General features: G+C 50.6%; 1 protein-coding gene across 8 annotated transcripts in view; it reads left to right on the forward strand.

Annotated features, from left to right (window-relative positions):
• Positions 1-12,044, forward strand: part of PRDM2 (PR/SET domain 2) — a 127,440-nt gene extending 115,396 nt beyond the window's left edge. For all 8 annotated transcript variants that reach the window (XM_021936250.2, XM_021936252.2, XM_009197708.4 and 5 more), the window contains 2 exons: positions 5,328-5,471; positions 11,778-12,044. In XM_021936250.2, the coding sequence (XP_021791942.1) occupies positions 5,328-5,471; positions 11,778-11,803 (170 nt within the window). In that variant the 3' untranslated portion in view covers positions 11,804-12,044. The remainder of the gene's footprint in view (positions 1-5,327; positions 5,472-11,777) is intronic.
• The last annotated feature ends 9,285 nt before the right edge of the window (positions 12,045-21,329 follow it).

Here is a 21,329-nt window from a genome sequence, read left to right on the forward strand (position 1 = left end):
GGAGGCGGAGATTGCAGTGAACCAAGAAAGTGCCACTGCATTCCAGCCTGAGTGACAGAGTGAGACTCCATCTCAAAAGAAAAAAAAAAGAGTTTACAGATCAGTGGGCACTGGTTGTGGACGACTCAGACTTTCCACAACGTTCTAGGCTGTTCTCGGGATTGTGAAGGTTCACGGGCCTCTGGATAAGCCAGGCACTGACTCGTGAACACTTACTTGCACAGCGACGATGCCATTACCATAACCTACAGGAAGCATCCTGTGACATTGTGCTCGCCCCCTGCTGGCTGACGGGGCATCCCCTTGTAACTGGAGGCAGTGCTGGGAGCGCACAGGCTGTCCTTGTGCTGGAGACTCTGGGCTCTGCTGTCCCTGGGCAGGGGCCGGGCCGGGGGAGGGTGTGTGGTCCTGAGATCATGTTTCTTCCACCTGCAAACCAGGGGCATCCCTCATGGCTGCCTCTACCCACCACTCAACATTTCCTGTGCCAGGTCCCATGCCTGGCGACACAGGGGATTCCACTGTCAGCAAGACTCAGTCCCTGCCCTCAAAGACATCCTCTTTTAGTGGTGAAGGAATCAGCAACTCAACAGGCAAGGGGATTGCTGTGGGAAGAGCTGTGAGCAAAAGTCACAGAAGGACAGAAGGAAGACAGAAAGGAAACTCCAGAGGCTATGAGAACAGGGCTGGGGTGGCCGCTAACACGGGGAGGTCAAAGAAGGCCTCTTTCAGAAGACACTTAAGCTGAGACCCAAAAGGTGGGAGGGAGGGAGCTGCGGGCAGAGGAGGGCAGGGCAGGGCAAAGTCAAGTGGGGAGCAACCAGGTAAGAAGAGCTTGGCCTGGCTGAGAGACCAGTGCACAGGGCAAACACAGAGTGCGTGAGGGGACCGGGAGGGTGGCGGGCAGGCACACAGTGCACTAATAGTGTGGGAAGGCTTGGGCCACTTTTGCACTGGGCAGTGACGTGGTCCAGTGTCGTGGTCACGTCCAATGGTCCTTATAAAGGCTTCTCTTGTTGCTTAGTGGCGAATGGATTGGTGGGGGGGGGAGGGAGGCAGCATCAAAGTGGGGACAGTGCAGTGGCAATTGCCACAGTCTCCGTGGAAGGCGCTGATGCCACAGGTTGAGCTGGGTGGTGGCAGTGGGAGTGGAGAGAGGTGGTGTGGACTTGGAGGCAGAGTTAAGGAACCCGGAGATGGATCAGCTTGGGGGTGGGCACAGCGGGGGTCTCACAGGCCCCATGATCACAGCACACTGCCCTGACAGTGCACCTGCTTCAAATGAGTGTGGTTTCTAGGTCTATGGCCAATCCGAAGCAGCAAAATGAATAGAAGAGGAAGAAAAGGGCTACCGGGCTTTAGTTGTAACAACAACACGTTTGGCATTGCCATTTCCTGAGAAGAGTGACAAGCGTCCAGTGTGGCTGGAGCCTAGTAGGGGCGGGAGCAAGGTGGGACCCTAGGATGTGCCACTTTGCCGTGTTAAAGTGAGACACTCATTAGACATCCAAGTCGAGGGGCTGAGCAGGCAGTGGGTGTGCCAGTGTGGAGCCCTGCACAGGAGTTTGAGCCAAAAGTCTGACTAAAGCATTGACACAGAGGTCTTACTTGACATTCAGTCTTTAAGGACCGGTCAGGACCTTGGCTCACCTCCTGCTCCGATGCTTCCTGGGGTCATACCCAGTTGGAGCATCTCACATGTGCCGGATTCTTACCAGAAAGCAAAATGCTCCCAATCCTGGTCACCAAAATGCTTCCAGCCCTGCTCTCTGTTGGCAGACTGGCAGGGACTGTCTCCATTTTACAGAGGGGGAAACTGAGGCTCCGAGGCCGAGAGACAGGGAGGGGCTTACCCTGAGCCATACAGTCAATGAGAATGAGGATCGGAGGCCGCCCCCAGGTGGCCATACTGCATCCTCCTGGGATGATGACTTCTCCATATGTGTCCACCACCCGCAACTGCCACAGTCACAACACTGTGCTGATACTTACTGGAGGGCCAGGGTGCCCTGCACGGAGACCTTTCTCCAAAGTTAATCATTACTGTAACCCCAAATTGGTCTTCCTGCTTTGCAGAAGATCAACCTGGAGCTCAGACAGGTCCACGACTCGCTGAGGTCACACAGCTAGTGGGTGGTAACCAAGAATCATGAGGCTCTGTGCTAACTGCTCCTGTGCCTTGGAGAAGCACCCAACTCCGGAGCTTTGGTCCTCGGTATTTAACATCTCCAGGCTTGGGGTGCTGTGCTCTCATGAGTTCTTTGACAGTGAAGTGCTTCTTGATCAGGAAGGACAATCCCCCAGGACATCCTGTCCCCATCCTAATAGGAAACACCCAATTGGTGACCTGGTGTTTCCTCGAAATTATGGCCCCGGGAGCTGAAAGGCCTGCGCTCTGCTCCCCTGGGAAAGTCTCCATATCCGTCTAAGCCTCAGTTTTCTCATCCCTGAAAGGGGTATAAAAGCACTTGTTCTTCCTATTTCCTGGGCTGCTGGGAGGGTTCAGAGAGAAAGCTGAGAAAGTCCTTAGGAGTCATGGAGGCCATGTTCATGTTGGCTGACGTGGTCCTCCATTAGGCCAGGCAGTGGATGAGGGGTGGCAGAGGGGCCTCTGCCTTCAGGGGTTTTGCCCCGACCCACTCCCTCCACCCAGGTGGACGCCATGAGCCGGGGGAGGAGGCGCGCCCCCTGGTGGAGACACTGTGGTTGCTGCATCCGCAGGAGCCAAAGGGAGCGGAGACGCACTGGCTGGCTAGAGAGGCCTGGGAGGTCGGGGTGTTATTTTTGTGTGATTGGCTTTTGGATATTTAATAACAGAGAGAAGGAGAAGCTGGGTGCTGATGGTGCAGGGCATGTCTGCCTCCAAAGCTTCTGCTGGTCTTGCTACACCACTGTAGACATTTCCCTAGGAAGGGTGACGTCGTAGGGAGGGGACCTGCTCTTTGCCAGCTCTGTTTCTTATTCCCCAACAGGACATAGGAGTCCATGTCTCCAGCAGCCTCCCAGCTGGCTGTCTCCTCCCAGGTTGGGTCTCCTGGGGCACCAGCCAGCTAGAATGGGGGTGGGGGGTGGCCACTAGCTGCAGAGACAGCCCCCCACCTCAGGCCCCCTCATGGGCCTTGGTGGCCCGTCAGGAGCACAGTTGCATGAAGCGTGGGGCCTCCGTTTCTTCCTTAACTCCTGCACAGGCGAGTAGACTGAGCTGACCGTGGGCCTTGGCTGCACAGCACGGGGGAGGAATTCAAACAGGGGCAGCCCTGACCTTGACGGAGAGCCAGGCCCTCGGGGGAGGCTCACTCGTCTCCCCCGTCACAGCAGGTCTCTTCGTCTTGTCTAAGGCTTTTCTCCGGCACCTTGTACATTTGCTCATCTGTTGATACATTTGCGTATTTTAATATTGATTGAGGGCTCCCTTGCCAACGTTGGCACTATCAGCATTTGGGGCTGGTTAAATCTTTGTTGCGGGGGCCTGTCCTGGTCACTGTAGGAGGTTTAGCAGCACCCCTGGCCTTACCCTCCAGATGCCAGTAGCAGCACCCTTCTCTCAGGTGTGAAAGCCAACAGTGTCTCCAGACATTACCAAGTGTGTGCCCTGATTGGGAGCCACTGATGTGAGCTCTGCCATGTGCCAGCTTTGAGCTGGACTCCATTCCCATCTCCTGTTCCCTCAGGCAGAGCTGGCTTTGCAAACAACCAGAGCAGGTGGGGTTCCGGGTGTTTGTCCCTCCTGCTTTCCTACCTGCCTGGCCTCCCGCCTCCTCTGACCTGGGCCGCCTTGTCTGGAGGCCCCCCTCACTTTCCATTCTTCCATCTAGAGAGGCAGACAGGTGACAGGCTCTCTGTGCCTCAGTTTCCTCATCTGTAAATGAAGGATAATAACAGTATCCACCTGGGTAGGTTGTGTGAAGAGTTAGATTGTTTGTCTGTGGAAAATGCCTAGCACAGTTCTGGACACGCAGTGAGCCTGTATGTATCACTCTTACTCAGTGGATGTTTGTTTGTTTATTTATTTATTTGAGATGGAGTCTTGCTCTGTCGCCCAGGCTGGAGTACAATGGAACAATTTCAGCTCACTGCAGCCTCTGCCTCCTGGGTTCAAGCGATTCTCCTGTCTCCGCTTCCCAAGTAGCTGTGATTACAGGCATCCACCACCACGCCTGGCTAATTTTTGTATTTTTAGTAGAGACAGGGTTTCACCATGTTGGCCAGGCTGGTCTTGAACTCCTGACCTCAGGTGATCCACCCACCTCAGCCTCTCAAAGTGCTGGGATTACAGGCGTGAGCCACCGCACCTGGCCGGATGTTTATTTTTATTGTGCCAAGCTGGGGATACAACAATGAACGAGACAAAGATCCTGACCTTGGGATCTCAGGGCTCATGAGAAAGGCAGACACCTTATTCTGGGCTTTTAATTCAGTGTAACAAGTGCTGGGATGGGGACACGTAAGGGGCCTGTTGGAGGAACACCCCACCCAGGAGTTAAAGAAGGAAAGCTTCTTGGAGGAGGTAACATCCCAGTTGGGATATGGGAGAGAAGGACGAGTTAGCTGAGTGAGGAAAGGAGAGGAATAATGGTGTGAATCATCTATCTTTCAAATAAATTTTTTAAAGGCCCTTCTGAAAAAATCAAATCCCATTTATTGGGGTGGGGTGGGGGAGCTTTTTTTGTACAAATAGGGCAAAACCATGCCCCCCCCAAATCCTAGATTCACCTCTTTGGGAAGCCACGTCACCCCCGTGAGATACTCAGCATGGAAGTGCTTGGCACAGGATAGATGTGGAGGGTGGGGTTAAGGGCAGGGAGGGGACCTGCCTCCATCCCCCACAACCCAGCCCATGTGCAGGTGTGTTTGTACTTTGATAACAATAACCTCCCCAGATGCTTTCTGCCTTATGGGTGTTGGGGCCTGGCAGGAGGGGAGAACAGGGAGGCACCCGGGGAAATAGAACCAGAGAAGGGCAAAGCCGTTGTTCTGATGCAATCGGAATCATTCTGGCTCACCTGCATATCCACTGGGGGTCACCAGACGACGCTGCCCATCATGGTGTCTCAGAACCAGCCCAATGGGCACTCCTCTTGCCCGTGCTTCTGCAGTCGCCTCCGAGGGGAGAGAATTGGTGGATCAGACATGGAGAAGTACACATTGGTGGTTTAAGCTCATGTCCTGTTAGCTGATGCCAGGCACCTGGCCTCAAGGCGTCCAGGAAGTGCAGTCCTGCCCAGGCCTGGGAAGTGGTGACCAGCACTAAGGAAGTCCCCCAGCAATGTCTAGGGCACTGGGCTGGGCTCCTGATGACAATGTGTGTTGTTCCTCTTCCTACACAGCTACAGCCTCCGCTTGGCATCCCGATGCTCTCCACCAGCGGCCCCGTACATCACCAGGCAGTGTAGGAAGGCCAAAGCCCCGGCTGCAGCCCAGTTCCAGGGACCATTCTTCAAAGAGTAGACACTCTGCCTGCTCCCTGACAGGTACGAGGCAGGACGGAACAGCTTCTGGCACTGTGTGGGTGGGTCTGGGTGTCGAGGGGGTGTGGGCTTGGGTCTTGGGTCGGGAGGGAAGGAGAGAAAGGGGTGGGCGTGATTGCTTGTGTGTACCAGGCACGGTGCAGGGTCTCCCTCCAGGAGGGCACGTGGCTGAGTGCCGACTCTGGACCACCTGTTTCACATCCCAGCTCTGCCACTTCCTGGCTGCGAACTTCAAGCGAATTACTTAGTCTTTCTGAGCCTCAGTTTCCACATTTGTACAGTGGGCACTACAATAGTACCTACTTTATAGGGTGTTTGTGAGAATTACCAGTGTCAAATGTGCAAAGCACCTAGAAGAGTGCCAGCCACATAGTAAGCACTAGGTAAGTCATTACTGGAGTAATAATGATAAAAATACTAATTATACTCAGATCTCAATTGCCTCAGAGGCCTTATGCCCAGAAAAGATGGCAGAGTTCCTATTCTCACAGTGTATTTGAAAGTAAAAATAATACAGGCTGAGTAACCCTAATCCAAAAATCCAAAATCTGCAATGCCCCAAAATCTGAAACTGGAGTAAGGACATGACACTCGAAGGAAATGCTCATTGGAGCATTTCAGATTTCAGATTTTTGGATTAGGGATGCTGAACCAGTAAGTGTATATGCAAATATTCCAAAATCCAAAAAAAATCCCAAATCCAAAAAATTTTGGGTCTCAAGCATTTCAGATAAGGGATATGTAATCTGTCCTAATCCATGAAATAGAAAACTCAGATTTATTTTGGACCAAAACCATCTCTTCCTAGGTTTTCTGATAGTAAAAGCGTGGAGTCACTCTAAGATTTCTGTTGGATAAAAACGTGGAAACCAGACTTTTCATTTGTGGAGTACCTGGGTTCTGCTGGTGACCGATGAGCAGGCTTGGCCCTCCCTGTTGGTGACACCACACGACTGCATTCATTGTGTCTCCAAGGCCAGCATCTCAAAGTGTGATCAGAGGACCTCACACATCAGAAGATCTAAGATGCTGTTATAAATACAGATCTCAGAGTCCAGTTCCAAATATACAAAATGGCCAAAAAGGCTCAAATCCCAATTACTGGACTATAGTATGAGCAGAGCCAAACCCCGTTAAAAAATCCCGAATTCGGCCAGGCGCGGTGGCTCACGCCTGTAATCTCAGCACTTTGGGAGGCCGAGGAGGGTGGATCACGAGGTCAGGAGATCGAGACCATCCTGGCTAACACAGTGAAACCCCGTCTCTACTAAAAATACAAAAAAATTAGCCGGGCGTGGTGTGGGCGCCTGTAGTCCCAGCTACGTGGGAGGCTGAGGCAGGAGAATGGCTTGAACCCGGGAGGTGGAGCTTGCAGTGAGCCAAGATTACACCACTGGACTCCAGCCTGGGTGACAGAGCGAGACTTCATCTCAAAACAAAACAAAACAAAAAATCCCGAGTTCACATCTCTGTGGGAAGTCACATCAGCCCGGTGAGATACCCAGCGTGGAAGTGGTTGGCACAGCACAGATGCTGAATACAGGGTTAATGGGAGAGGGGACTGGCCACCACCCCCCACAGCCCTGCTTGTATTTGTGGGTGGGTATTGTTTTCATGGGCCCATCCTAGTGGGTGTGACCAGGGAACGTGCACTAGCAGATGACCCCCTGGGTTCTGGGACACACTTAGGTTTGGGGATGCCTGCTTAACACAAGGCAGGGGTTAAAACAAGCCAGGGTCGTTTGGAATGAGTGTAGTTCAAGGCAAGAATGGGCTGAATTCTGAAACTCTGAGGTCTTTTGTGTTATGCCAGGAAGAGAAGACCCTTTCTTCCTTCTCCCTGCCCTCCCTCCCCAAGACCTCACTTTTTTTTTTTTTTTTTTTTTTGAGATGGAGTCTCGCTCTGTTGCCAGGCTGGAGCGCAGTGGCACGATCTTGGCTCACTGCAACCTCCACCTCTCAGGTTCAAGAGATTCCCCTGCCTCAGCCTCCTGAGTAGCTGGAACTACAAGCACCCGCAACTACGCCCGGCTAATTTTTTTTTTTTTTGTATTTTAGTAGAGACGGGGTTTCACCATGTTGGCCAGGATGGTCTTGATCTCCTGACCTTGTGATCTGCCCGCCTCTGCCTCCCAAAGTGTTGGGATTACAGGCATGAACCACCGCGCCTGGCTGTTTACTTCTCTCTTTCTAAAGCAGTTGGAGTTTCCGGCTTGGCTTTATTCCTCTGGGGTTTGGGGAGGGGAGCAAAAATAAAATCCACTCTTCCCCAGAGAGTCTGTTGTCTGCTGCTGGAACTGAACCTGTCTCTCTGGGGCCAGCTGCTCCCTGACAGGGGAACCTGGAGACTAGACCCTGAGCTGGAGTCTTACGGAACAATGTTGAAATGGTCTCTAAGATAGTACAGAACTCGGAGGCCCTGGGAGATGAACCTCCCATTTTATAGATGGAAAAATTGAGGCCCCAAGAGAAGAGACATAGGACGTGGCTAGAGTCTTCTGGAAAATGAGAGACCATGCCAGGATGAGCAATTCCAACTCTGGGAACCATTTGTGTCCCGCATCCTCTTTGTGGCCAAGGCTGCTGCATGAACCTTCTATGTTGATGGGCACCGGGGAATTGCTTCCACCCCAGAGCAGGTGTTCTCTGCAGCCGGAGGGAGAGCCAGGTGCAACTGGGCTGGCTTCCTTCCGAAACAGACTGGGCCATTTCTGTTGGCCACTGCAGGCTTGGCCATGACGAAGATGAAATGTATGTAGCATTTGCCAAGCCTTATGAATTTAGGCTGTGCCCCAGGGCCAGGCACTGTCCTAGGTGGTGGCCTTCTTTTTCCTTCTCTAAAAACGCATACAGTTTCCCAAGCTAAGCAATCAAATGAAGAGAGACCTAACGTCGTTTGCCCCTGCATCTTACAGTCTCTGTTTGCTCACCAACAACGAAGGCTCCAAACTGAGCAGTTTCATGTCTAAGTGACTGAAACTTGCTCCTTAAAATCTTAGGTAGCTTTTTTTCCATTTTATAAATTGGTACTTACACCAAGCATGTGCTACTTTTATTATTTTTAAAATAATTAAAAAAAAAAAATCTTCTTTATACTGTTTGCCTTAGTTAGCTCAGGCTGCCATCACAAAATACCACTGACTGCGTGGCTTTAAATATTGAACAGAAATTTATTTCCTGATGGTTCTTGAGGCTGGAAGTACCAGGTCAGGGTGCCACTATAGCCAGGTTCTGGTGAGGGCCTGCTTCCTGGCTTGCAGACGGCCACCTTACTGTGGTGTCCTCACGTGGCCGGGGCCTGGGGGAGAGCAAGCTCTCTGGTGTCTCTTCTTCGAAGTCCACTCATCTCATCATGAGCCCTGCTTCATGATCTCATCTAACCCTAATCACCTCCCAAAGGCCCCACCTCCAAATACCATCACATGGTGGGGTTAGGGCTTCAGCATCAGGGTTTTAGGGGGACACAGTTCAGTCCATAGCACTGTTTAACACAGTTCCAGATTTATCAAAATGCCACAGCCAAGTCTTTTAGCTCAGGAAGGTGTGCAGGTCAAGCCCTCATTTTACAGAGACGGAAACTGACATGAAGGAGCGTGTGGCAGAACTGGTATCAACACTCTGGTCTCCTGATTCCCTGGACGGATCCTGGACTTTTAAGTGGACCGTGCCTCCTTCATGCAAAACTGTGTGTGCGTGTGGGTTTTGTTCAGAGAAAAGATTGACCTTCTTGAAGGACTCACGGCCTTGGCTGCTTTGCCTGCTCTTGCCCATTCTGAATTCAAGGCTTTGTCACCTGTCTCCCGGACGGTCTGAATGCAGGAAGAATGAACACGGAGAAGCATGATTTCTGGCCAGCACTGCCTTTCACCAGTCTCTGCGGCACCCCCTTTACTGTGGCTCACACAAAGCCCAGAGGTTTCTGTTCACTTTTAAGTGCAGAAAAGTGCCGCACTGCCTCGTCTGTAGGGAGGCTTCCTTTGCACATCCTATCTTCACGCCGCGTCTTTCCCACCCCAGGGATTCAGCGAGAGGCCCAGGGAAGGGACAGCCTCTCACCTGTCTGGTCACCATTGTGATCCTTCTCTCGGCTGTTGCTGCTCCTTTGGCTAAGACCGGCAGCCTCAGGGCCCTCTGTGGGCAGGATTTCTGACCGGGGCTCTCTCCTGGGGTCCTGGGAGTGGGGTATGTGGAGGTTGGCCATCCTGGCCCATCTCCCTTGTATGAGAGCTCCCCTCCACCTCAGGTCCAGCCCCCAGCTCCTGCGGCTGTGACCTCCCCAGAGGGCTGCCCTCTCGGTGGGGGACTGGCAAGATAGCTTCTTTAATGGATCCCACGTGACCCAGGGGAGACCCACACTTGCTGGCTATGCCAGGCCAAGGAAATGCAGCCACTCCATAGCTGGCCCCGCCTCTGCTTCCTTTTCTTCCCCCTGCCCTGGCTCATAGGCACAGGCAGACAGGCCAGTCTGCTGCATAAGCGGGCGTCCTCTGGGAAGGGACACGCCCTCTCTTGAAGACATCCCACTCCCCACAAACAACCCTTTCCAGTCCCATCGAGACATTTCAAGGAATTGAAATGAACATGGCATAGTGGTTCGGTGCACAGTGTCTGGAGCTATGCGTTCAGTGGCTACTTCACTCCTTTGTGTTTCAATTCACGCATCTGCGAAATGGGTTAATAATAATAATACCTCTGTCATGGGTTTGTTGAGAGGATTGCATAGCTTAGTGAATGAAAAGCCCTTAGCAAAGTGCCTGGTATGCAGTAAGCCTTCCATAAAAAACTGGTTTTATTATTATTGAAATGTTACATTATTAACTGTAGTAACAATAATAGCAGTAGTTATTTTTAGCAGTAGTGACCAGGTCCACTGGGCAAGAGAACTGTATCCCTGAACTTGGCCCAGCCAATTCAACCCAATGCAGTGAACATTATTTGTTTATTTATTTTGAGACAGGGTCTCATTCTGTCGCCCAGGCTGGAGTGCAGTGGTGCAGTCTTGGCTCACTGCAACCTCTGCCTCCCGGGTTCAAGGGGTTCTCCTGCCTCAGCCTCCTGAGTAGCTGGGATTACAGGCGCCCACCACCACACCTGGCTAAGTTTTGTATTTTTAGTAGAGTCGGGGTTTCACTATGTTGGCCAGGCTGGTCTCAAACTCCTGACCTCCAATGATCTGCCCACCTCAGCCTCCCGAAGTGCTAGGATTACAGGCATGAGCCACTGCGCCTGGTCTTTAGTGAACATTACTAAAGGTTCACCCATATTTTCAGCTCTGGACTAAGCACTGTAAATGTGGTTTCTGCGGAGGAACCATGCGGGAACAGCCATCCCCTCCCGACTGGAAGAGCACACAGATGCTGGAGTGAATGAGCCTGACCTGGGTTCAAGCCTCACCTCTGCTGCTCATCATCGGCAGACTTGTACAAGTTATTTCTCCTCTCTGAGCCTCCATTTCTTTCATATAAAATGGGGATCTGTGTTGCCTGGCATGAGGGTTGTTGTGAACATCCAAAGGAAATTAAGCAGGAGTACCATCACTTTGGAAGACTGTTTGGCAGTGCCAACTGATGCTGAACACGTGGGTGCCTCAGGACCCAGCAGTCCCACTGCTGGGGACACATTCAGCAGATATGTACCCATGTGCACCAGGAAACACCTACAAGAATGCTGATATATTATCTATGAACGTCCTACGACCCAGCACTTCCGCTCAGCAGAAATGCATACATATATGTACCATACGTGTCTTCTAGACACATACAAGAATGTTCTAGCAGCATGACTCACATGGCACCAAACTGGAAGTTCCCAGTAGTGGATCAGCAGAGGAGTAGATGGATAGAGGTGGTGTATTTCTATAGTAGCACACTACACAACAACAAGGTTGAAAACATCAACCACACGTGCAGAATGGGTGACTCTCACAAACACTCAGTGGAAAAAGCCAGACACAGGAGGAGATGTACTGATTGACCCTATTTATTTAACTTAAAAAATGGGTGAAATCAGTCTACGGTGTTAGAGGTGAGGACAGTGGTTCTTCCGGAGGGCAGGAGGGTTCATGTATCCTTAAAGGGGTCACGGTTTGGGGGCTGATGAACAACTGTCATGTTCTGGTTCTTCATCTGGGTGCCAGCTCTGCAGGTGTATTCACTGTGAAAATTCATCAAGCTGCGCTTTTTGCTGTATGTACAGTATGTTTCAATAAACAGTTTAATTACAAAATTAAGCGCAATAACGCGTGGACCACCGTGATCGGCACTGAATATGCGCTCACCGTTATTATTTTTATTTTCTTTTTCTCCTCAGCACCTGAAGTGACCTGGAATCAGTGAAGCCAAAGGGACTGGCAGTCTGCCCTGCAGGGAGTACCGACCTATCCCAGTTGTGTGAGCCTGCGAGAGAAAGGGAGTGCATGTGCGTGCGTGCATGTGTGCGTGCATGTGTGCGTGCGTGCATGTGTGCGTGTGTGCATGTGTGCGTGCGTGTGTGTTCACGTGTTCTCGTGCGGGTGCGCGAGTGGTCTTCAAACAAGGGTCCTGAACCCCGAGGCGGCAGGAAGGCAGCCGACTCCACGCTGTCCTTTGGGATGATACTTGGATGCAGCTCTTGGGACCGTGTTTTGCAGCTCAGCCTTCCTGTTGGGGTGGGGCCTCTCCTACTATGCAATTTTTCAAGAGCTCCTTGACCCTGCTTTTAGCTTCTTGAGTTGTCTTTTGCCATTATGGGGACTTTTGTCTGACCCAGGGGTCAGCCTTAGGAAGGCCTTCAGGAGGAGGCCGAGTTCCCCTTCAGTACCACCCCTGTCTCCCCACCTTCCCTCTCCCCGCAACATCTCTGGGAATCAATAGCATATTGACACGTTGGAGCCAAGCCCGAACATTCCCCTTGGCCCCGGCACATGGAAAATCCCCTTCCTTGCCTAAGGTGTCTTGTGTTTCTGGCTCTTGAGTCATTTCCAGACTTGAAATTCTCATCAGTCCATTGCTCTTGAGTCTTTGCAGAGAACCTCAAATCAGGTGCACCTGGGAGAAAGACTTTGTCCCCACTTACAGATCTATTTCCTCCCTTGGGAAGGGCAGGGAATGGGGATGGTGTATGGAGGGGAGGGATCTCCTGTGCCCTTCATTGCCACACTTGGTGGGACCATGAACACCTTTAGTGTCTGAGCTTCTCAAATTAGCTGCAATAGGAAGCAAACAAATTGGGAAATGAAAAAAAAAAAAAAAAAAAAGGGAAGATTAAAAAGCACAGGGGGAAGAAGAAGAGATTTCGGAGGCCATCCTGCCAGGGGCGGACGGGGCTGACTCCTGCTGTCTGGAGGACAGTCAGTCCATGTCTCGGAGAAACGGGTGAGCTGAGCTTGGCGTTTGAACCCAGTTCAGTGAGGTTCTTGGGTTTTGTGCCTTTGGGGCAGACCCCAGACAAGGATGTCTGAAACCATTTGGGTGCTGTTTTCTCAGCTCCAATTTCAATAGTGAGCTATCAAACCCAGAGCGGAAGGAGGGAGCTCTGATGAGCATGATTTGTCACACAATAAAGGGATTTTTTTTTTTCAGGGCTACTATGGTTGATCTTGCAACTCTGTAAATATGTATGTAGACACTTTTAAAAGCACGTATTTATGTCCCTGACTGTAAATGCCCCATTTTTAAAGTTTTATAACTTGTGTTATTTAATGAGTCAATCGGCTGCAGTATGGGGTCTGATAAGGATCTAGAAAAAGGGTCTCATGCGGACCCTCACATGGGCAGAAAAATGGCGATCATTGGCCGACATCACAGTTTTCCTGTTTCCCACCCCGCTAAAAACCGTTGTTCGCTTTAAATTTTCATAAACTGTAATCCTTTCACTGGCTCCTACAGTTAACCCTCACAAGCATGAAGTGCTGTGGCTGTTCCTTATCCTAATGATACGCTTTTGTCCCGTAAATGTCAACACTCATGAGCCATACCCCGGCCTCTCAGTTCTGGAGGGGCTCCCCCTTCAGCAGCGAGGAAAGCTCACAAACCCCAGACCTGGCAAGTCACCTGCAGCCCATGGTGAGCGCTGGGAAGTGTGGCTGAGGCCTTGGGGTCACTCCTTTTTTGCATGTGCAAATGTGCTGGTCACCCTTCAGTGCTCCCAGATGGTCAGGAAAACTGTTCCAATCCTGAAAAGGGGGGATGGCTTTGTAAAAGTGGCGTTTCCTGGTCAGTGGTGGTCTTCAAGACGACAGCTCTGTATCTGCCATGTGAAGAGAAATAACAATAAAAGTGTGAAGAGCGATTGTGAGGAACAAGCGTGGGAGTGATCATTTTGGTTTCTGTGCTCTGTCTTCTGTGGTGGTGGTTTCGGTGGGAGTGGGGTGCGGGTCCCTGAATGCTCCCTCCCAGCAACAGGAGGAACCAAGGGCTCAAGGAAGCTCACTCTGGAAACATCCCGCCTGGTAAGCAAGGCTACTCTGCCACCTGCCAGCCAGTCAGTTGAACCACATCATTGCAAATATATTCTCGTCTTTAAACAGCTTGATTGAGAGCTAATCCACAGATCATACCACTTACCCGCTTAAGCGTACACATCAGTGGCTTTTAGTATATTCAGTGTCATGCAGCCATCTCCACAGTCAATTTCAGAACATTTCCATCACCCCTAAAAAGAAACCACAGGCCCATTAGCAGTTACTCCCCATTTCTCCCACAGCCCCTACCCTTAGGCAACCACAGATCTACTTTGTGTTCCCGTAGATTTATCTATTCTGGACATTTCACAGAAGTCGAACTGAACTAGATAATATGTGGTCTTTTGTGACTGGCGTCTTTTACTTAGCATAATGTTTTCAAGGTTTGTCTAGGTTGCAGCGCATGTTAGTACTTCATTCCTTTTTATGGCCAAATGTTCCGTTGTAGGAATAGACCGTATTTCGCTCACTCATTCTTCAGGTGATTTACTTTGGTGCTGGTTCTGCTTTTTGGCTATTAAAAATGTTGCTGCTATGAACATTCCTGTGACAGTTTTTGTGTGGACATAGATCTTCTTGGATATATAGCTAGGAGGGAACTGGGTCATATGGCAACTCTATATTTCACATTTTGAGGAACTGCCAAACTGTTTTCCAAAGTAGCTGCACTATTTCACATCCCCACCCATAAGGATTCCAGTTTCCCCACATTCTTGTCAGCACTTGGCACTGTCTTTTTTAAAATTTAGCCACCCTACTGGGTGTGAATGTAAATGAATTCTTTGAAGGAATAACCATCCCTCTGATGACAAACCCTGGCAGAGTTAGATATCTGAGTCCCAAGAGGATGGGGATGGGTACAGGGGATTCTGATGGGGAGTGAAAGACAAGTGTATTCTTGGGTTTGGGTGGAAGGAGACCCCAAAATGATCTTTGTCCACATCCAAATATTGCAGAAAAGTAGGAGGAAGAACCCAAAGTTCTAGCTTTTCACTTAAACACTTCCTCTAAAAAAGAGAAGAGGCAATGTGTTAGAGTTCTCCAGAGAAACAGAACCAGAAGGATATATATATATATATGATTTATTATGATGAATTGGCTCACATGATGTGTAAAGGCTGAGAAGTTCCCAGATCTGCTGTCTGCAAGCTGGAGACCCAGGAAAGCCAGTGGTGTAACTGAGTCCAAGTCCAAAGGTCTGAGAACCAGGGGAGTTGATATAAATCCCCGTCTGAGGGCAGAAGATGAGATGAGATGTCCCAGCTCGACAGGGGGGCAGGGGAAAAGGGGTGAGTTACTCCTTCCACTTTTTGCTCTCTCCGGGTCCTTAATGGATTGAACGATGCCACCCACACTGGGGAGGGCCATCTACTGAGTCCGCAGACTTAAATGCAAATCTCATCTGGAAACACCCTCACAGATACACTCAGAAATAACATTTAATCTGGGTACCCCGGGGTCAATTCAAGTTGACACATACAATGAACGATCCACTCTTTGAAGGACAGTTATCTCGAAAGTAAACAGAGTAGACTCCCAATGAGGTGAAATCCAGGCATGCAACTCATCAGCACTGGCTGGTCCCCTAGTCTGGGCAGACAGAGATGAATTTCACACGGGCCTTGCTAAGGGGGAACTCACAGGGGGTGGTGATGGCTGGGGGAGGTGGGGTGAGTAGATGGAGGAGAAAGTAAAGAATTTAAGGGAATGAAAAGTGTGGAGGCCAATCCTGGATGCATTGAGAGCATAGCAATGGGACCTCAAATCCAGCCTGGGGCATCCGGGAAAGCTTTCTGAAGGAGGAGGGGGCCCAGGGGACCCAGATCCCAATGAGGTCTCCCCACCTAACCTCCACATTAGGCTTTAGAAAGATTCATGAAGGGAAGAGAGGTTTTCTTAGTATGGCAAGTAGCCTGGAATTAAAATGAAAATGATGACATCCATCAGTGGACTACTTTTCAGCTTCATTAGATATTCTCACACATAATTCCATCCCATTCTTCCAATGGGCTTTAAGGTGGGCAGGGTGGGTCTAATGTGTGTTCTGCACTGATGTTGCTCAGTGAACTGGGTGACTCTTCCAGGTCACACCTACTCAGCATCAACCCGGAGCCAAGCCAGCCTTTGCCTCCAAGACCAGGGCTGCTATTCTCATACAGGTGCCCTTTACTGAGTAGTGCCCTTTACTGCCCTTTACTGTGCCCTTTACCACATCCCCTCTCATCTCACAACCCAGCAGTGTGAGTATCTCGATAGCTGTTTCACAGATGAAAAATGTGAGGCTCAGAGATGTTTGATGATTTGACCAGGGTCACATAGCTGGTAGATGTGGGCCAGGTATTGGACGCAGGACTTTCAGGGCCCCAAGGCCAAGATGTCCTACTCACCCATCCTTGTCCCTCACTGCACCCTTTACCACTGTTTCAGCAATTCCTCATGATCTCAAGCCACCTTGAAAGTGGAAACATTATAACAGAGGTCAGTCCCTGACTCCCAGGGTACAGCAATCAGCTCCTTGGGCTTTTGCTTTGCTCAGATTTGTACCCATACAAGACGCACAGGTTTAAAAGGTGTTGGAGCATCATCCCCAGGTTAATCTCAGCTCTGCTCCATACTGGCTATGACTCTGGGCTGGTCATTGGTCTCAGCTTGGTTCCTTGTTTGTACAGGGGGATGGTAGTCACTTCCACCTTCCTACGTTTCAGTGAGGATAAAATTACCTACTACTGGGGCTCTTTAGGGTAAGTAAACTTACCTGTTTCTGGGATCACCTGGTCCTATTGTTAAAAGAGAGATTCTTGGTTTCCACCCCAGCAGGTGTTGAATCAGAATGGGGTTCGGGTTGTTGTCAACAAGCGTGGCATGTTCCACCAAGTTGAATGCCCGCTGTTTGAGGATTATGGACATAGCAATGATTGAAAATGGCATTCCAGCCTCCAGCAGAACAACAAATCGAGGTTGCCAGAGGCTCTGGAGTTTGCATTCAACAGCGTCTCTGGTGACTTTTTAGAACATTGCACTGGGCTACTCCTAGGAGAGGGGAGGACTGGCTCTGGCAACGCCCACCTTCCAGGTGCCTCACAGAGCCTGCTGAACCTGACCACCTGTCTCCAGTGGAGAAACAGGACAGCGGTACTGAGACAGGGGTCGGGAAACAGGGAGCCCCCACAGACCTCTGCGGTAGCAGCACGCAGAATGCGGACAGCCTCGACTTCCTTGGGTCAGGTTAGAGGGAACCCAGTGGGGATTGCAATGGGGGATCTAGTACTTCGGTGAGGTCTGGGATTTGGCAACCTGCTGAGTGACCAGGACTGTGCGTGTGTCCACCAAGGGAACCCGAGGAGGCCACACACACAGCTCACCAAACACATCAGCTGTGGCTGGGACAGAGGCTTCTTGGGTACTGCTGGTGGGAGCGGGGCAGCTCACCTGAGGCTGTGATGCCACCTCTCGCCAGCAGATGGGGACCTCCCTCAAGTCCAGGCCCCAGGATATCCGGCTTTTGCCCAGGCAGGGGTAGGTCAAGTAGGTGAGCCCAGTGCTCCTGGTTATGGCTGAAGGTATAAGGAGACTTGGGGGCCACAAAGCTGCTCAGCCGAGGGGGTGGGAAGCAGTCCCTGAGCTCCCTGCTTCAAAGAGGCAGGCTTGGGGTCCCCCTCTGGCGTGAGATAAGGGGCGAGATGCAGTGATGTGAGGTGGGGCGCCCAGCTGAGGGTGAGAGTCCACTGGGCTGGAGGACCAGAAACTCAAACTGTCCTGACAGCTTTGCTGGCCATGGCTCGGCTGAGAAGACAGAACTGCTGACCCCCAGCTCTAGGAAGCCTGTGCCCAAGATGAGAGCCTGGCCTGGAGTCTCTCCTTCGTTACAATAGGCTGGTGGGGAGGGGCCAGGGGGCCAACCCACAGCAAACGAGACCTTCAGCTGGTCCCCGATGGGCCGGGTGCAGAGTAAAAAGTTCTCCCATTCCCTCCCGATCCTTCCTCCTAGTCCAAAGCAGGTGAGACAGGGAGGGCGGGTTTGCTGAGAGGGTGAGACTGGTCGTGTGATTCAGTCATTAGGTGGCTTCTGTGCAGGGTTTGGGAGAGGGACTGAGGGCCAGTAAAAGTCAGCACATAGACAGATCTGAGATTGAGGGTCTCCTTGCATTTCCCACCCTGACCACCTTACTTGTCTGCCCCCAGTTCTGGTCCTGGCAGCTTAGGATGCTGTGTGTTTCTTTGGGCTGTGTGCATATCTCTGAATCCAATCAAGTCATTCTAAAGATGCTCCAAAGCCTTCCCATGCACTTCGAATAAAATTCAACTGCCCTTTCTGGTTTAGATGCACCCCTAGCCTCACCCTGCACCCTTCCCCCCACCCCCATTACCCTCTTCACTGCAGTCACAGTAGTCATCTTTCTGCTCCTGGGCTACATAAACTCTCTTCTGCCACAGGGCCTTTGCACAAACTAATTCCTCTGCCTGCAATGACTGTCCCTGCTTAGTCACGTGGCTTTCAGCTTGAATGTCCTCTTCTCAGCATCCTTCCCTGAACACAGAGTCCAAAGTAGCTCATCACGTCTCATTTGGGCCTATTGGTTTATTCTTCCCACTTATCATTACCTGAGACTTTCTGGTCTCCTGGCTTCTCCTGAATGTCAGTCCCATGAGAGCAAGCAGAGGGACCACATCTGTCTTGTTCAATGCTGTATCTGGTGCCAGTGACAGCACCCAGCACCTGTCACTGGGGACCTACCTGTCAGTAGGTCCTCGGGATTCATTATGGGGTACACTGGGAGTCTTCCCTCAGAGAAATCGACCTCGGAGGAGCCCTTGCTGACTCGGGGATCCAATACAGTTGTATGAAAGTAGCTGGTTTGCAGCTTCCAGGATGGGCAGAGCACTCTGTCCAATTCTCAACCATGGCCTGCTTCTCTTTGTGGGTCTCTCCTGTCCACCTTCAGGGCCAGGGGGAAAAAATGAGGGAAATTTTGTTTTAAACATCACTGCTTCAGAGGTGGGGTATGGGATGCCCAGTTCAATTTGAATTTCAGATAACAAACAGTTTTTAAAGTACAAATATGGCCCCAGTATTGTATGGGACACATGTATACTAAAAATAAAAAATAAAAAAGATTGTTTATTTGAAATTCAAATGGAACTGAGAATTCTGTTGTGTTATTTGCTAAATCTGGCAACCCTATTCAGAGGGCCAGGACCCTCAGCAATGCCCTTCTCTTCTTGGTCATCTTGAGGGGTTCCAGCTGGTCACTCTGAAAGCTCTCAGCCAGTCCTGGCCCTCTGCCCGGCAGCCAGGCAGCGGCTTCCTCTGCTCTTAACAGCAGCTCACGCCTTGGATGTGAAGGTCGCCAAATGTCAAGTGGGGCCCGGACTCTAAAGAGTGTTCAAGTGGCTCTTGGCGCCTGCCTATATCTCGGGATTGTGGCTCTGATCCTTATGATGCATAAAATTACAAAAAAAAAATTTTTAAACAAGCAGCCTCCCTTTCTTGCCATCAGATGTGAAAGATTGCAAGACAGAAAGGCAAACAAGTAGACTGATTTTGGCATCAACTGGTAGGATTTCGCAAAGTAACATCATTTTTGGGCATCTGCAGCTTTGGTCCCCTGCCCCTTCCCAGGGCCATGCTGGGCGAGCACTTCCAAACCAGCTGTTGTGGAAATTTGGGCACTGGAGTGGTCTATATATGTCTGTCTTACCCACGTGCCATGAGATGCTAGCAGCAGAAGGCTAAGGCTGAGAGTGGAGGGGAGGCAGGGGCCTGGCACACACCAATGCCCACCCTGAAGCCCAGGACAGGGAGGCCTCCACTAGAAGCCGTCTCTCCCTCTGTGACCTCTTAGGCCTGGGGTGTGCCCTAAGGAACTCATAACATGTGTGTCCTACCTCAGCACTGAGGCATGGGGAAATTCTTGCGTGTGATTGCTTAAACACAAAACTTTTTATTTTCTAATTAGAAAATGTACATGGTTATTAACGCCATAAAAATAGAGAAAATCCAAAGAAATCCTGCCCCTGATGGCTCTTTTTTTTTTTTTTTTGATGGAGTTTCCTTCTTGTTGCCCAGGTTGGAGTGCAGTGGTGCGATCTCGGCTCACTGCAACCTCCTCCTCCCAGGTTCAAGCAATTCTCCTGCCTCAGCCTCCCAAGTAGCTGGGATTACAGGTGCCTGCCACCATGCCCAGCTAATTTTGTATTTTTAGTAGAGACGAGGTGTCACCATGTTGGCCAGGCTGGTCTCGAACTCCTGACCTCAGGTGATCCACCCACTTTGGCCTCCCAAAGTGCTGGGATTATAGGCGTGAGCCACCATGCCTGGCCTGATGGACCCTTTAGTGCATAATCCCTCAGGTTTTTATGATATAAATATTAGCAACTGGCTGTGACATCAACGGGCTGTGTGACCTCAAGAAGTTGTCGAACCTCCTCATGCCTCAGTTTTCTCATCTGTAAAGTGGGCATGATCATAGTTCCTTCCTCATAGGGTTATTAGGAAAATTGTTTGTTATGTCAAAACACTTAGTGCCTGGCTTCGGAACTGGAAAGTGTTAGTTATGATGTTAATCACACTGGGCTTTTAAACTTTAAGATGATTATTACTTCTGCATTACCTTTAATGGTGATGTTTGTGGGGGTACATAATATAGGCAGAATTTAGGTTACTTCTGTTTTCACACAGACACTGACAGTTTGGTACGTGTTTGCTCACAGTATGATCATTTGCTGAGGGAGTGGCATGGCTGTGTCAAGAAGCAATGACAGATCAATCTTACTGGATACACACCATGTGCCTTGCACTGGACGTGTTTGCCTTAGGCAACCCCCTTGGAGGTGGGCTCCATTATTGCTCCTATATTTATGGAAGAGGAAACAGGCTCAAATGGATTGACCTCCCCTGAGGTCACAAATGGTGGAGCGAACCACTGGTCTGGTTCTTGAAGGTGGAAGATGCCCCATGCTCAGATCTCAGTGGAGCATCCTCCAATGGCTGCAGCCGTCTGTGGTCCAAGGCCTCTTAAGGCTCTATGGTTTGCCTGATGCCGCTCCAGGTCCATCTCCTCTAAATTAGGAGACACTGCAGGGCTCCTGCTTGGAGAGCAGGGTAGGAGAAACTCGGAGGGTGTCCAAGAGCAAGGCCCTTCCGGCACACGTAGGGATCCAGGTGCGAACCAGCTACCCTGAGGCCTGCTCAGCTGGATTCCACTGTCTTGTGGAAATTACATTTTTACCAACGTGCCCTTTGTCTTCTGGGCACAGCCACGTGGAAGAGAGGCATGGGGAGGATTTGTAGGCAGAGGGCAAGCATGGGCAATCTTTCCCTTTCTGGTTTGTTTGTTTGCTTTGTATTTAGATCTTTAATGATGTACAACTAATATGAAACCAAAGAGCCTGATTTCTGTGACTAGGTGCTGCCGACTGCG

Source organism: Papio anubis, chromosome 1 (assembly GCF_008728515.1).
Source record: "Papio anubis isolate 15944 chromosome 1, Panubis1.0, whole genome shotgun sequence".
Taxonomy (NCBI): Eukaryota; Metazoa; Chordata; class Mammalia; order Primates; family Cercopithecidae; genus Papio; species Papio anubis.